Source organism: Tetrao urogallus (genome assembly GCF_951394365.1).
Source record: "Tetrao urogallus genome assembly, chromosome: 3".
Classification (NCBI taxonomy): domain Eukaryota; kingdom Metazoa; phylum Chordata; class Aves; order Galliformes; family Phasianidae; genus Tetrao; species Tetrao urogallus.
In genome coordinates, this window is record NC_136815.1 from 72768713 (window position 1) to 72785140 (window position 16428).

At 35.8% G+C, this 16428-nt stretch overlaps 1 protein-coding gene across 2 annotated transcripts in view; it reads right to left on the minus strand.

Annotated features, from left to right (window-relative positions):
* The window catches only part of CDH18 (cadherin 18), a gene marked incomplete at both ends in the record, with an annotated part of 154762 nt that overhangs the window by 19979 nt on the left and 118355 nt on the right, over window positions 1–16428 (minus strand). For both annotated transcript variants that reach the window (XM_079533782.1, XM_079533781.1), the window contains one exon: window positions 12577–12713. In XM_079533782.1, the coding sequence (XP_079389908.1) occupies window positions 12577–12713 (137 nt within the window). The remainder of the gene's footprint in view (window positions 1–12576; window positions 12714–16428) is intronic.

A 16428-nucleotide genomic window follows, 5' to 3' on the forward strand; every position in this document is an offset into this window, starting at 1 on the left:
AGATGGCCATGCACAGCTGTCACACCACAAAATGAACAGTGTTCCCATCAGCTCATCCATGCAAATCAGTGGATTATGATCAGGGAATTGTGTATGGAGCTGAACATTGCTTTTAACATATTGGAAATGATGGTGATAACTTTAGACTATTGCAATGCTTGTGTCAAGTGGGTCCCATGAATGCTCAGACAGGAACAAAAACACTGTATGCAAGTTTGTCAGGATCTACTGAACCAATACAAAAAAAAAGGTGATAGTCTACTGGATCACATCATTACCAGTCATGAGACATGACATCACCATCATGAGCCAGAGTCAAAATGGCAGTGCATGGAGTGGTGATGTGAATTCCCCATCAGAGAATTTATAAATGCTGCCACCAGCAATTAAAGTGATGTGCACTGTTCTTTTGAATAGGAAAGGGATCCTTCTGGATCCTTCTGGATTTTTTTGGAAAGCAGACAAATGATCAGTTCTCATCACTACATAGCACTGCTGTCTGTCTCACCTGAAGGCTTGAAATTCCAGAGTCAGGACAAGAGGAAAACAACTTTTCTCTTGGAACATAATAACACCAGATCCCCTAACAGCTTGAAGACCATGGAAGGCACTGCCAATCTTGGTTGAACTATCCAACCACAACGTGGTCATAACAGCTGTGAAACACTGGGTCACCCCTGCTACTGTAGATTTTTATGAATGTGGCATGCAGGCTCTCATTCATCGCTGGTGAAAATGCACAGCTAATGGTGGTAATGGTGTTGAAAAATAGTGGTTTGTAGTTGAAAATCTGCACTATATCAAATAGTGTTATTGTACTCTTTGCAGGAGTTGTAGTCTCTGTGGAAATAAGTTGGAGCCATTATTTTCAGAGTAATGCATGCAAAGTTCAGAAATTATATGGAACTAGAAGCACACAGACATACATAAACCATTCCCAAGGCTGGTTTAAACCTTCTCACAAGTTACCATGTTGTTACACAAAGTAGTCAATAAGTCTCGTATTTTCTGTGAAAATTCAGCATCAGCGACACATCAGTTAGAAAATGTTTAAGTAATGGTGTCTTAGTATATGATCTATAGTTGTTTGAGAGCTCACCTTCAAAAAGAGATCACTTGCAAAAAAGCACAATAATTTTTTTTTTCAGTGAAAATAAACTTTCTGTTTTAAGATGGGAAAAAAAATACGAATCTTAATGCATCATTCTTTTGTTCTTACTACTATGTACCAAGACACTTATATTTGATTAGAAGAATTACATTTTGAAGCCATTTTAAAATTAGGGGCAATATATCTTCCAAAGTCTGTGCAAGTATCCATCTTGTAGATAACAAACTTCATTTTGTTTTTTACCAATTAAATTAAACTATCAGTAGAAAAAAACTAAGCCCATCATTCATGCACAGGGTAGAAGAATGGGTTTTACAGGTTTATTTTTTAAAATGTGCGTGTTTTATTTTTAATTATGCTTGTTCATGTGAAGGAAAACGAAGCAGAAATATTAAGGATCTAAAGTTCACCTGTCCTGGTTATTTCTTCTGTATTTAGCCACATTATGTTTCCATCAAAAAAGAGTCATTTGTAAAATGCTTCAGATTTTTCATGCCTTTGAAGGCATTTGCTCAGAATTCTATTATCATTCATTAGTTTAGACATTTAGAATCAAAACCACCAGTAATGTACCCTCCTACTAAAAGAATATTTGAGAGCACTGGAGTTTATTTTGACAAAGTGAGAGATATATCCTTCTATGTTTTCATCTGGTATATTAGTCAAAGAGCCTGGGTTTGAAAGTTTTTTTCAGATTTTTCATATTCTCTTTTTGATTAATATGACTGTTTGCATGATGATTTTCATTCAGTTTTGGAAATTAGTCATCCATCCCCATGAAAAGGGGTTAGGAGGGAAATCAAAATTATAAACAGAAAAGGAAGACTTAATTTAGATAAGATAGGAACCTCACTGTCATTTCCAATTAACATTAGTATTAAAAGTTATAAGAATACATTCAGAAGAGCTATAGACTCACAAATTCCATTTTTTTTTACTGTGAATGTTCAGTTGCAAAATTAGGAATATGTTTAATATATAGTACTTAAGTACTTAAGATTATTTTAGTAGTCTAGAGGAGTGTTTAAGTGCTGTGAATACACAAAGGAAAGTGAAGAACGGTTGGCTGTTTGCTATGTGGTTGGATGCAAAAAACCATCCATCTCAAATTATGAAAGAAAGAAAAGCAGCCTTCTCCCTTTGAACTTTGAGAATTAACTGAAAAGATGTTTGGCCATTCCTTGGTGGTAGACTTTAAGATTGTGCAGAACAGCACAGTACAAAGCAATAAAGATTAATGCTCACTAACATATTGTACAAAATATTTTAGGTAGATTGTTCTGTCAGTGCTAACAGACAAACAAATTACAAAAATCCTATAGTCACAATTACAGGATATGAGATCGAATAATATGTTATTCAAATCTCTAGGTTAGGAAAATATCTATGTTCTTGAGCCTGGAATGCTCTAACTCAGATTCTGTGAGGTATCAATTCATAGAATCAAAGAATCATTAAGGTTGGAAAAGAACTCTAGAATCACGTAGTGTGACCGTCAACACATTACCACCACTCCCAGTAAACCATGTCTCCAAATGCCGCATCTTCTCTCTTCTTGAAAACCTCCAGGGATGGTAACTTCACCATCTCCCTGAGCTGCCTTTTCCAATGTATTACCACTTTCCAAGAATAAATTTTTCCTAATGTACAATCTGAATCTCCCCTGATGAAACTTAACGTCATTCCCTCTCATCCTGTCACTGATAACTGGGATAAGAAGCTGATCTCCACCTTGATACAATGCCTTGCAGGTAGTTGTGGAGAACTATAAGATCTTCCCTGTGCCTCCTTCTCCACAATAATTTCAGGCATATGAACTAGAAAGTTATAAATTACAGGAAAGATACAAAGTAGACAAAGGAAGAGTACACAAAAGAATAGTACATAGATCAAAGGCAGATATTATAGTTAAGGGGTAAGGAAGAATCCACCTGGGAGTGGCTTCAAAAGATACAGTGAAAGCGATGAAGATTTTAATATTAGAAAAAGCCTGAAGGTTTTGTCAGAAGACAGAAGTATTTGTGACAACTAGATAATCATAGAATCTTAGCTGAAAGGGACCTCTGCAGGTCATTGGTCTGGTCATCAGTTCAAAGCAGTGCCATCTTCAAAGCTAGAAAAGGTCATAATACATCTAAGAGGAAGGGAGAAAGAAATCAGGAAAAGCTCAGGGCAGAAGGTAACAGACACAGAGAACTGTTCTGTTGATCTGGCATGTTTGGAATATTTACTGAGGAAAGAAAATCAAATGTTTTAATCCAGTGTGTTCCTGTCTGGCAACAGACAGGTAAATTCTTGTGTTTCAGTACAGTATATCAGAACCCTTTCCCATTCCTGAACAGTGTCCTCCTGTATACCTGTCACTACTTTCCAATGCATCCTACCCCAGTCTGTTGAGCTTGCATTACTTTCACAGAGATTTCACAGAGATTCAGAGAGCTGTTGGTTTGTTGTTTTTTTTTTTTGGTTGCGTATTATCTATCTATCTATCTATCTATCTATCTAGTTAGCTAGCTACTACCTAGCTACCTACCTATCTACCTATTTATTTTTGGCAGCTATTTTGCACAAGGAATTTCTTTTTATCTTACCGGTTCAAAAGAGTACAGGGAATTGCTGTTATCTTTCTGGAAGCAGTTACCTTATAGGATCTCTGACCTTTGCAGGCGAATTTCCATACTGACAGCCTACTTATTACAAAATGCTAATACGGAAAGTATTAACATCACTTTCCAAAATGGTCTTGAAGTTTGTCAGATTGTGTATACTACATCAATGTGTATGCAAGATGATAACACAGGTTATAAGGGAGAGAGGGAATAACAAATTAACAAGGTCCTTATAAGCAGGTTGTATTTTAGTTTGTATTATTACAAATTATATATTTTATTACAAAATAAACATAAACTAGAGCCTTTTGCAGGTGTGCTGCTCACCTGCAATCCCCCCCACACACTGATAACTGATCCCTTTTATATTAATTAGACAAATGCAATGCAGTAGTTTGGCAGATTTCCAGTTTTGAGATAATCAGTGCTGATGTATATTTCAGTCCTGTGCATTAAAAAACAACCAGATACATTCTGTATCCTATTAGCATTATGCCTCAAGAGAAGATTTTTCAACATGAACGCTCACTGTTTTAAGGGATAACTGAAGCAGAAATATTGTTTTGATTCACCTACATTAGGGGCTTACTTTCTTATGCTTGATATTTTTCCCGGAATAAATTCTTCTACCAGAACACTAAAAATTTGTAAAGCAATCAGTTTCATTGAGTATCAGTGCTGCATCCAGGCAGGCCTCGCTGAAGTTGTAGAATTCCTTATCAACTGCCAATCTGGAAGCCTAAATCTTCTCCCAATTAACTTGATTGGGGAAACTTTAAAAACCCCCTTCAAGAAGAAAGCTTATTTTTAATACAGCTTCTGTTGTCTAAGACTCCTTTTTCACATCAACAAAATTCCTGCGAGCTTTATGAAGATAAATTCAACTTGAGTAACACTAACAGTTCTGATGTCAATAATCTTGTGCTTTTATTTATTTATTTATGTAGTGTGTGTGCGCGTAAAGTTACAATGGTATAGTTTAAGACTTATGAAAGGTAAGTAGATAATTTAACACAGAATAAGCCTGAACTATTTTAATAGTGTGAAGAACTTTGCAAAAAAAAAATAATTTTTTTTGGACCTTTTCATGATGTAGCACAAAGATTTTCACCTAATTTAGGTTTATAAAGAATATCTATGCTTTTTCATGATTAGTATTAAATATCATTCTTAATCACAGCAAAAACATTTTCTTTTCATTTTGACACCTTTTCAAGACCTTATGACGCAAACCACTATTTGGGAAGTTCAACCAGCTATTTTTTCTGGGACTTTTCAAAGAGAAGTAGATTGGTATTCTCACCTACCAATACTGTCAATAGTTTTGACAGAATATAGATCTAGAATGGATGAAATATATCGCAGAAACAGAGGTAAAATAATAAAATAATGCTTTATATATAAGTGAGAGGAATATTGTAAAAAATATGGGTTTAATTCAGGGTGGTGGCAGTAACAGAAGTAGTAAAAGAAGCAATATCAGTAATAATAGAACTGTAGCAGACTTAAATATTAGTACTTTCAATCTGGCTACTCCCTCTGCCTTAATGCAAGCAAAATTCTGCAGCTCGTTGACAGTGCTAGTGCTTACCTCCTGAGTAGATCAGGGCACCACAAACTGCACTGGTTCTGTGGCCCGTAGTGGGTCCATTTCGGGATTCTGGTACTGCTTTGCAAAGCCCTGAAGGGTAAAATGTCACATGATCCCAAAGATTGTCTCTTCTTCAGAGACCCCCTTGGCAGCTACCATCACCAGGAGCACCGCATTTATCACGGCCCAGAGAAGCAGGAAAATGAACTGTTAGATGCAAACCCAAGTGGAACAAGAAGGGAGGTTAGGAAGAGCCATACCCTATACCATCTTTAGATGACACTGTATGAATATTGTAGTTATACTGTTCCCCAAAGAAACAGAGAATAAAATTCATCTTGCCTAGGATGCAATGACTAACCCGAGATAAACAGGGAAATAAGCAGTGAACTTGGCATTAGAGGAATCACTTCTTGAGCAGGATGGAGAACTAACTGCCTCAAGACAATTGTTTTTATAAAGAGTTTTGTGTCAACTCTGCTTATTGCATAAGAATGCAATGGCAGATTCTCCTACAGATAAGATTATTATAATTTCATGGTCCATTGGTAGGCAGCTTATCAAGACTGGAAATAAACTGTTTCACTGGAGAATGTGGACAGAGTGGCAGTATTGTGTCTAGATCTTGCCATTAAAAAGATGATAGATATTCAGTTTGTCACTACTCCATCAGCAAAGTAGTCTTAGAACACAGATCTTGTATTTTTAAACATCTGCTTTAATCTGCTTTCCATTTAGGGGAAAAGTAGGAAATATTTTGTGGCAGATTCTGTTTCTTGGAAAAATAAAAAAATGTCATTCGTATCAGTACCAAAACTTTTTCTGTAACTGAATTAGCTGGCAGAATGTAAGTTAAGTAAAAACGAAGAATGAGTGTGATTTTTTTTCTTGCGTGATTGGGAATTTATGGGAGATGCTGACCTTAAGGTAGCACTGCAGGATCTGGCTCTGTAACATATCTATAATCACAAATGCAGCAAAACAATATATAAGGAAAATTTCCCTTTACTGATGTCAAACTAAACGTGTACATAATTTATACTTTTTATTATTTATACTTATTATTAATACTTATCCACACTTCACTTTGTCAAAAAAAAAAAAAAAAAATTAACTCTAAAAAATTCTATATTCATTTTAAGGAAAAATTCATTTTGAGGAAACCCAAGGACACAAAGTCGGCAACAAACTCACTGGTATTAGAAAGAATCATCGTACTGTCCACCAGAGATAAAAGGTTAGGAGATTACAGCACTGTGACAGCACTTCACTCAGATTTATATTACCTTCTGTTAGACCTTGAAAAGGATTCTATTTATTTTTAATTTTTTTTTTTTTTTTTTTTAAATGCAAAGCATTAAAACTATTCTTGGTTATTGGAAAATGGTAAAGTGAGAAAATAAAATATCATCAATTCTTGCTCTTTTCTAATTCTTTCAGTGCTATGCGCCAGGAAGATAATACTCTATAGACTTATTTCCTCTAGGCAACACATATGTTGTTTTCATGTGTTTCAAAACACAAGGAAAAAAAAAAGATTTTTTTTTGTCTTTTGGTTTTACTTCTTGTAATATAAATCAGTGCACCTTCAAATAGCATTAACAGACCTATTCTGTTTGTTTTACACCTTCTCTCCATCTTCCATTCTCATTCTTCATATGACTGTTAATATCACATGAACACAAGATCTAGAAGCTAGTTTTTCTCTTTGTTAATTAAGAAGATATTGGAAACAGTTAGCTTAGCTGTTAGAATTAACACCTAAAAGGAGCTTCTTGATGCAGTCTATCTTGTAGTATTTTCAAGTAGAAATTTATATTGAAAGATATTCTTGATTTCTTTCTCAAATCAAGCCATTTTATGACTTATGCCAGTTTTTGTTCCCATAGCTGTTAGTTGTTCTTCTTGGGCATTAAGGCTTCAAAAATACTACTATTTATTCTGTGCACATTCTTGCTTTAAAAACTTTAAGTATATGTTTATTTTGCCTTGAAAGTGGCTGTGATTTGGGACTTTGCTGTTGCTTTTAATGTCAGCAATACTATTTGCTACAGAACAACCTTAACTGAATCGCTCACAACTGTTTTTAAAACCATTTTCTTTTAGAATGCTTCAGTATTTTGAAATCAGAGAATCACATAACCATAGACTGGCTTAATGATCTAGTTCTAATCACTTTGCCATACGCAGGAAACTTTCCACTAGATCACATTGCTAAAGCCCCATCCAGCTTCAAATGCCACTAGGGATGGGACATCCACAACTTCTCTGAGCAACTTGATCCAGTGGCTCATAACATTCTGAGTAAATAATTTCTTTACAATATCTAACCTTAATCTCCCTTCCTTTAATTCAAAGCCATTCTCCTTGTCCTATCACTATCAGACCATCTAAAATGTTGTTCTCCCTCCTGTTTATAAACTCTGTTTAGGTATTGGAAGGTCTTCTCTTCTTCAGTCTGAACAAGTTCAGCTCCCTCAACCTTTGTTCATAGTAGTGATGCTCCATCCCAACACTCCATGTCTTTGTGTTGGGGACCCCAGGCCTGGATGCAATACGTCACATGGGACCTCATGAAGGCAGAGTAGAGGGGAACAATCACCTCCCTCTCCCTGCTGGTGACATCTCTTTTGACGCAGTCCAGGATACAGTTGGCTGTCCAGGCTGCAAGCGCACACACTACTGGCTCACGTCAAGCTTTTAGTTCCCCAGAACCTTTAAGTCCTTCTCTTCAGGGCTGCTCTTAATGAGTTCTTCTCTCAGTCTGCTCTCATGTCTTGGATTGCCCTGACTCAAGTACAGGGACTTGAATTTGGACTTGCTGAGTCACATTCAGCTTACAGGGACCCATTTCTCAAACTTGTCTAGATGCCTTTTGATGACATCCCTTCCTTCTATTATATCAACGGCACTATTCAGCTTAGTGTCATCTGCAGGCTGCTGAGTGGTTGTTCTTTTTCTTCTACTCATTCAACATGCAGTTCTCAGAGAATCATAGAATGACTGGTGTTGCAAAGTGCCTGTGGAGATCATTTCATTCAACTTCCCTGCTCAAAGCAGGGTCAACCAACGTGCGTTGCTCATGACCATATCCATTTGGTTTTTGAGTATCTCCAAGAACACAGAATCCACAATCTCACTTGGCAACTTGTTCACTTGTTTGACATATCTCACAGTAAATTTTATTAAGTGGGATTTTCTTTATTTCATTTTGTGTCCTTTGCCTCTTGTCATTTCACTTGGTACATCAGAGATGAGTTTTTACTTATCTTCTTTAATTTCCCCATCAGGTGTTTAAACATACTAGCAAGAACATCCTGAACATTCTCTTCTCCAGGCTGAAAAAAACCCCAATTCTTTCAGCCTTTTATTGTGTGACTGGTACTCCAGTTCCTTAATGATGTCATGCTCCTTCACTAGACTTGTTCCATTTGTTCCACGTCTCTTTTGTCCAGGTGGGCCCAGATCTGAATCCATCACTCCAAAAGTAGTCTTAACAGACTGAGCAGAGCGGAAGGATTACCTCCCTTGACCTGCTGGCAACAATCTTACACATGCAGAGCATGATGTTTTTGGCTGCCTTTGCCTCAAGAGAGCACTGCTGAATCACGTTCAACTTGTTGTCCACCAGGATACTCAGCCAGGTATTTTTCTGAAAATCTGCTCTATAGAGAGATGGCCTTCCATATGCACTGGTGCATAGGGTTATTCTACTTGAAATGCTGGATTCCACGTCACAAATTCATAAAGTTCCTGTTCATTCACTTCTCCAGACTGTTGAGATCCTTCTGGATGGCAACACAACCCTCCACCACATCAGCCATTACTCCAGCTTTGTGCCATTTATGCACCTGCTGAATGCACTGTCTCATAAACCAGGTCATTAATGAAAAGATTAAACAGTACTGCATCCATTATTGGCCCCTGTGGTACTCCACTAATGACTAGCCTCTGGCTGCACTTCAGGCTGCTCATCATAAGCCTTTCAGCTCTCCATTTCAGGCAGTTTTCAGTACAACTCACTGCTCATTTATCTATGACATACTTCCACATGTCTTGTTCTTGTGTGAATTTATCTCAATCTTCCTTAATTTTTACAAAGTGAGTGTGTTACTTGGCAAGCTCACTTAATCACCTGTTGCCCATTTTATGTGTGCTATCATTACAATGACTTTTAGTTGACATAACATAAACGACTCCTTAAAATAGCTTAAGCTTACCTTCTTCCACTCTCAACAACCATTCATTAAGATATGTCTTTCCTCTAAATTAGTCTTTCATCAGTTATAAAACTGTGCTCTTACTCTGCATTTTCCTATTTCTATTACTCCTGTCAAAGACTTGATCAAATTCTTTAATAGAGCCAAGTAAATTGTATCCCCTCCTTCTTTTGAACTGTATTTTAAAAACCTTTTCAAAGAATTCTAACAAGTTAATGAGACTTGTCTAGTTCTAAGTGAAACCATATTTTTAAATCTATTGCCAACAACTTTTAGTCCTTTCCCTCATTCCAAACACAGTTAGTAGACACTTGAGAGTAAAATACAGTATTGTTTTACCATCTTTCTTGTCCCTTAATGCCACAAGGAGATTTCAGGAAGTACTTTTACTGAAACAATCAAAGAAATAACATCTTTGGTGTGCTCTGGACATCAAAATCCCAGTTTTCATTCACTACACGCTGCTGTTGAAGAATAATGCATATCAAAGAAAATAAAAGATTGTCCCATTCTTCTAGTAGTGAACTCTGGCAGCATCAATGCAAACACAAAAATCACTGTTCATTACACCAACATTACTTCCATAGAAGAAAGTGGTAGAAGTTACACCAATTTCACAGAAGACATTTGAGCAATGTAGAGTGCATTTGACTCAGTAAGTCCTACAAAGAAAGCAAAATTCTTAGGGAGAGTTCAGAAAAAAATGTAAGAAACATATGGATATCATAAATTTGAGGCTAGAAATATAGTGTTGATTTTAAATCTCCTTTATATAAAATAAACACAGCTACCAGTAGGTTATTGAAAAGGTTTCTGTCACTGAAGTGTGGTGTTAACAAGAAAACACTTCGAGAAACTAACTATAATAGTAACATTATTTCAGCAGAGCACCTCTTATTTTTGAGGCAGAACAATCTTTCTGGGCTTTTCAGGTTCTGCAATGCTCTTGGTTAGGGAAATTGTTTCAGAAAGCTATAAATGACTTCCAGTACATCAGACAAATTTGAAGATTGCCCCTCTGACAGCCAAAGCACATTTTGGTCATAGTGCTCTATCTGTTTTTCAACCCCAAGTCTTATTTATGCCAAGCCTTGTGGATGGAACCGAAAATGAATGTCACAAAAGGATGTAGATATGTAATAGGTAGTGCTCACAAGTTCAGGCCTTCATGCTGTATTCACAAAATAAGTTACTTCTTCAATCATATATCCAATTACTGCTTTTACAATGGATTTGGAAGACTGTGCCAGTGTTATAATTTTCAAATTTATATAAGAAAATGGCAAAGAATTAGGCATAAAGAAAGTTTATCTACCATTTAGTCTGCCTTTCAGTCTGTCTGCCATCCATTTCCTCCTCTATACTCTTTTTTATATTTTTCACTACTGAATTGTTATCCAAGCTGACAATACAGATCTACTTATCTTCCTTATCCCCACTTTGATAGCAAGAAAGGCAATGCAAGGGAAAGAAGAAGACTTATGTTTTTCCCTAATAAGTAGCACCTTGAATGCAGAATTCTAAGCAGGATTTCTTAGAAGAAAAAAAAAAAGTTATTTCATCCTCATTATCCATTCAGTTATCTTTTAGTTATAAGCATCCTTAGCATAGTAAGTGCAATACCACTCATTAGACCATGTGAAATAAGTAGTGCAGAAAGCTACATTTCAGTTTAATGCTATTGAGATTTATTTCGGCAAATAATAATATTTGGATTGTCTCCCAGTGACTGCTCCTTTTTGTATGTTGCAATGTGGCTTTTAAATCTTATTTAAAACTAACACTTATTATTCACCTTCTTATCATAAGGCCCAAACTATATTTCATTTCATGCTGCACTGAAATAACAAATATACTGTTAAGCACAGAGAGGTGCAGTGGTTACCACTTGTGAATAGTTGATCATAAAACTCTAGATTTTATTGTTTAATACAGAAATTTATTTACTTGAAAGTGTCAACTTAGTTGAAACAGCAATAATAAACGAAAACAAGTTGTTGTCCTTATAAAATATATAGGTGCTATTAATTCTGTAACATATGCTAGCAGTACAGTGGCAGAACAGATTCCATTTAAACCTGGAAATGAAAGAGATGAAAACACAGGGGACTCACTTATGTTAGTGGCACACGTTAGAGGTAACAAAAACGTAGACTGTCATCTGGCAATGATGGCATACATCAAAGAAGAAAAGAAAGGGAAAAATAATAAACAGAAGTTTATAGTTTGGATCAAAATCACTTTCCATTGAAAAACGGTATCCCTGAGAGTACTGAGTAACTGAGTACTGGATTTACTGATACCACACAGGATTTTTTTTTCATTTGCTTGCCTGGTTTTTTTTTTTCTCTCTACAACTTTGTGTCAAAGTAAGGACACTGTAATGTAAAAGTTAATCTTTATTTCTTTAAACTGTCCCTGCCTCATGTAAAATATCCCATTTATCTGGGATATTTATTCAGACATTTCCGACTATTTCAATACTTTTTGAGGTAGTGGAAATCCATCACGCTTTGAGGCCTTTTAATGCAGTGGGAAGCCTTTTTTGTCTCTGCCTGTTAAAGGCCAGGAAAGCACACTGACAATCAGCATCTACTAGATACCTGTTCGAAGTAAATTAATATTGGCATAATTCAACAGCATAAACAGTAATTACAAGAAGAAAGGATGAATTTCTCAGACTGTATTATATAATGTTGTCTTCTAAGATAATATAAGTAAGATACACAAATAGGACAAGCTATTCATTTTAGGCCTTTCAGTGTCTGCACTATTGGTAAAAAAAAAAAGTCCTATGACACACAGAAAAACATGATAAACTTTCATAGTGGACTCATACAGGCTTGTGGCGTTTTGTTTGGTTGTTCTGTGGAATAAAGGAAGTTACACACACACAGAAATTTCTCCTTTACTGTTGTTAGTTAAAAAAAAAAAAGTAGCTTTGTTTAAAAAGAACCTAACACTTCAAGACAGTGTTCCTTAAAAACCAATTATTATATTTTCCTTTCAATTTTTTTAATACTATGTGCCACACATATCATTTACCTATCTCAGACGCAGCCACTGTGATGTTGTACCAAGGTGTTTCCTCTCTGTCAAAGATCTTGGCAGTTTTAATGGTTCCAGTATTAGCATCAATGGTGAAATATCTATCTTCTTCTGTGTTATGATCAATGAAATATCTAAGGAGAAATAAAATAGTAAATACATACTCATTGTAAAAAGTATGATCCAAGGTAACAGAAAACTACATAAGAATACTACTTTCAGTCTTTCAAAGATCTTTGAGATTTTAGATGTTTTCTAACATCTAAGAAACATCCTAAGAAAAATTCTCTATTATGGGGATGCCTGAAATAACATTGTCTTTCACTCCTTTCATAATATTATTTGATCTTTTGATATGTAATAAGATTTCCACTATGAGTCACAAATACATAGATCGCTAACAGGTGATATTTCAGACAGCAGTGCTCATTTCTGTCAAAAGACACGGAGCATATTTACTTTGATTATAACAATGGAAAGGCAGAAAAGAAAACAGAAAAATATTCTTCTGCTTAAACAGCCTGTTCAGTCCCAGAACCTGTTTTGAAGCATGTCTTTTTGACATGAAGTTGATGACATAGCAACATAAGCCATCTTAAACATGTACATTACAAAGACTAGAAGCAGAAACAGCTGATTCCCAGAGATGCTGTTGACATTAGCCTAGAAGCCAAGAAGCATGCCTCCTTAACTCCCTTGGCTTCTGGGCACTTTGCCTAGCAGAGAAAGTAAAAACCTTTAAGTGGGTAATGGAAGCAGATGGGAACACAAAAGACGAGATTGACAAGACTTTTTTTTTCACAAAGCCTGAATCGCTTACAATAGCTTTTACAAATGAACCAATTACACACCCCGATTAAACCTTCTCTTTTAGACCTGATGAGGAAATAAGGAACAATACAGAGCCTTTTATGTACCATAATTGTTTTCCTTCATAATTTGCCAGCCTTGCTTTGCTTTCGTTCTGGGATATTTTTAATATATGGAAGCTACATGTAGATTAAAATGATTTATTTGTCCCATCCAACTGCTTATTTCTACATCACCAAAGGTTTAATTGCCAGCTAATAAAAAGAGTGGTGCACATAAAGGCTGCAAAGCTCAAAAAATTAAAAATAACTTCAGTTTTATTACTCTCATAACGTACTTATTCAGACTATTTACAGAAATGGAAAACAAGCAAGAAACACTTGGATGAATGATACAAAAAAAATAAGATATGTTTTCTGAAAAAGCAGAAGAAATAAAGGACTAGAGGAGGAGGTAGCAATTTGAATGAATCACCTTTACTGCTCAAAGGACAGGAGAGAATGTAAAAGCCAGCTAGGATGTGATGATTTTCCCTATTAGAAAGAAACTGAACCCATCTCTTCTAGCAGTAAGAAAAAATATACGTACGCTTACAACAGGGCAGTTTGGGTTGTGGCATTTAAGATTTGTCTTTTCACGTTTCCTGCGTTTTCAAGAATTAAAAATATGTTCCAGGCACTGGAAATCTGAGCGGACCAAACCAGGCTAGAAAATCTTTCTTTTTTGACTCTTTGCATCCTTCCTCTCACTGTCCTGAAGAGTGAAACAGCTCCCGTATGACCATGGGGGTGGTTTGAGCAACAACAAACCTTTATGCTCCTTTGGAATAAAAATTTAACTTACCTTCTCCTATCAAACTAAGTCAGAACCCATGTGATCCATCAATTACCAACACCTGGGAACATCTCATTATAAAATACTTCAGAAGTGCTCAGTGATGAGACTTAAGATGTGAAAGATGGCAGCGGAAGTTGCCTCAAGCAGAAAAAAAGACTTAAAAGGTCTCCATATCAGAAGTAAACTGGAAAGATCTTGAGTATGTAGGAGACGGGGGAATCACTTTTAAAGAATTCAAGTCAGGAAGCATTCTTCCAGAAAACATTATTTAATCATTGCGTCCTAAGTTGGATGAAAAAAAAAAAACAAAAAACAAAGAAAACACTGATCATGACAAAATAAATGTTACAGATATCCAAGGAAACCTGTATTGCTTTCAAAGAATACTGGAATCCCCTGTGGACATATTGCAAAGCAAGAAAAAGACCTCCACAGTTATTCTCTTGGTATTATTTTATCTAGAAGAATTGGGCCAAGCTACCCACACACTGGGAATCAAAATTAACTTTTGAGTTTCAGAACAATTGATTTTACCAGTGTTTCTGCTGGTCTTAGTCTACTAAAAAGAGAGCTGTGCAGAGCTGATCAACTGTGAGCAGGATTTGCGGGTTCTCCAAGCAGTTACTTGTAACGGAAATGTTTTGAAAGACTGATCCAAAATCAGTGGAAAAGTTTTACTTCCTATGCAGGCAGATAGTTCTACCTTTTCCTAACTACTAAGAAACTTTGTAGCCAGAGTGCAATCAAACTCAGAAAGTACATACAGCTGCCACACTTGGCGCAGAGCTGTGTTAAGATTTGAAGTCTATCCAGAAGATGCATGCTTCAATTGGATCAGTGCCTCCAGGCCTTATACTTCATACTTGGCAATGCAGGCAACTTGACAAATTTTTGGACCATGTTAGCTGTGCTATTGTTAAGGGAGAAATAATGAAGTCTAGTTGTGTTGGACAAGATGGACAGCACACGCATATACAGACCTCTTCTACAAGAAGTGGAATAGTGACAGAGGAAGGATAGAAAGAATAACTGTTCACCAAATAATTTTCCTGGAGACCTTAGCAAGACCCTTTACTGTCACAATTCTCTGTCAAGTATGTGATGACAAAATGTAATTCCCTCTCCCTGACTACAGCCTTGTTCTTGGCTCTAGAGGTCTCCTGAAAATTACATGAATTATTTACAGGAAAACAAAACGAAACAAAATCTTCACTGAGCTATTCTTATGGAATATGTATTCTTAATTAAAAAACATATATATATTACACATGAATCTTGCCTCTGCAAACATTTACTACTGTCAACAGCGTTTACTTATTACCAACATCAGACAGAGTGACTACTCTGAGAGTCAGAGTAGTGCTAATATTGTGCTAATAACCATAAAAAGTAGGACTATTTGCAGACATAAGCTTAAAAATAGACATAATTTCAAACTGGGGTTAATGAGGAAAAAAAAGCAATAGGAATACACTGCTGCTTTTGTGCATGTCTAATTCACAATCATAACAAATTATTACTTTTCCCTCTATGAGGGAAGCAAGAGAACCAAAAAGAACAAGTATCATATACCAAATATGAAGCGTATGTAGAAAGACTGAAGCTCAGTTCTGCTGTGAATTGTGACACCCTAACACTTCATTTTCATAGACACATAACAAAACATTGCCTTAGATTTTGAAATATGAACAGTTTTTTTCTAAATCACTTACTTAAATATATCTATATAAGCTGAAAGCTCAGTATTGGATGAATAATTTAAATTGCACTTTCTATGTCACTCATAGAAATAAAACAATCCTGAGGTGATTCTTTCAGTAACACTTTCATTTCCAGTGACAACAGAAAAATAAGGAATGATAATAATTTATCCACAGTGGCATTTTCTCTCTACATCCTAACTTTTTCATATAGTTACAGCATATTAAAACATCTAGAGCTCAACAGAATTTTTCTTGATCATGTATAAATGAAACAGTGGCCCTGTTTAAGGCTTTCTTATTATGAAGTTTAGTTCTCTTCCATTTATCCATATTCTTCCTAAATATTGCTTTGTGTATCATGCCTAAAGCAGCCATTTGCACTACTGGGGCTCCCATCCTTCATGAATGTCTGTCTGAAACAAGCTACAAATGACATCCTCAAAGAGCAAAGGAAATATGAATATTAATATAAAGCTCTACACTTAGATACCCCAAAAAT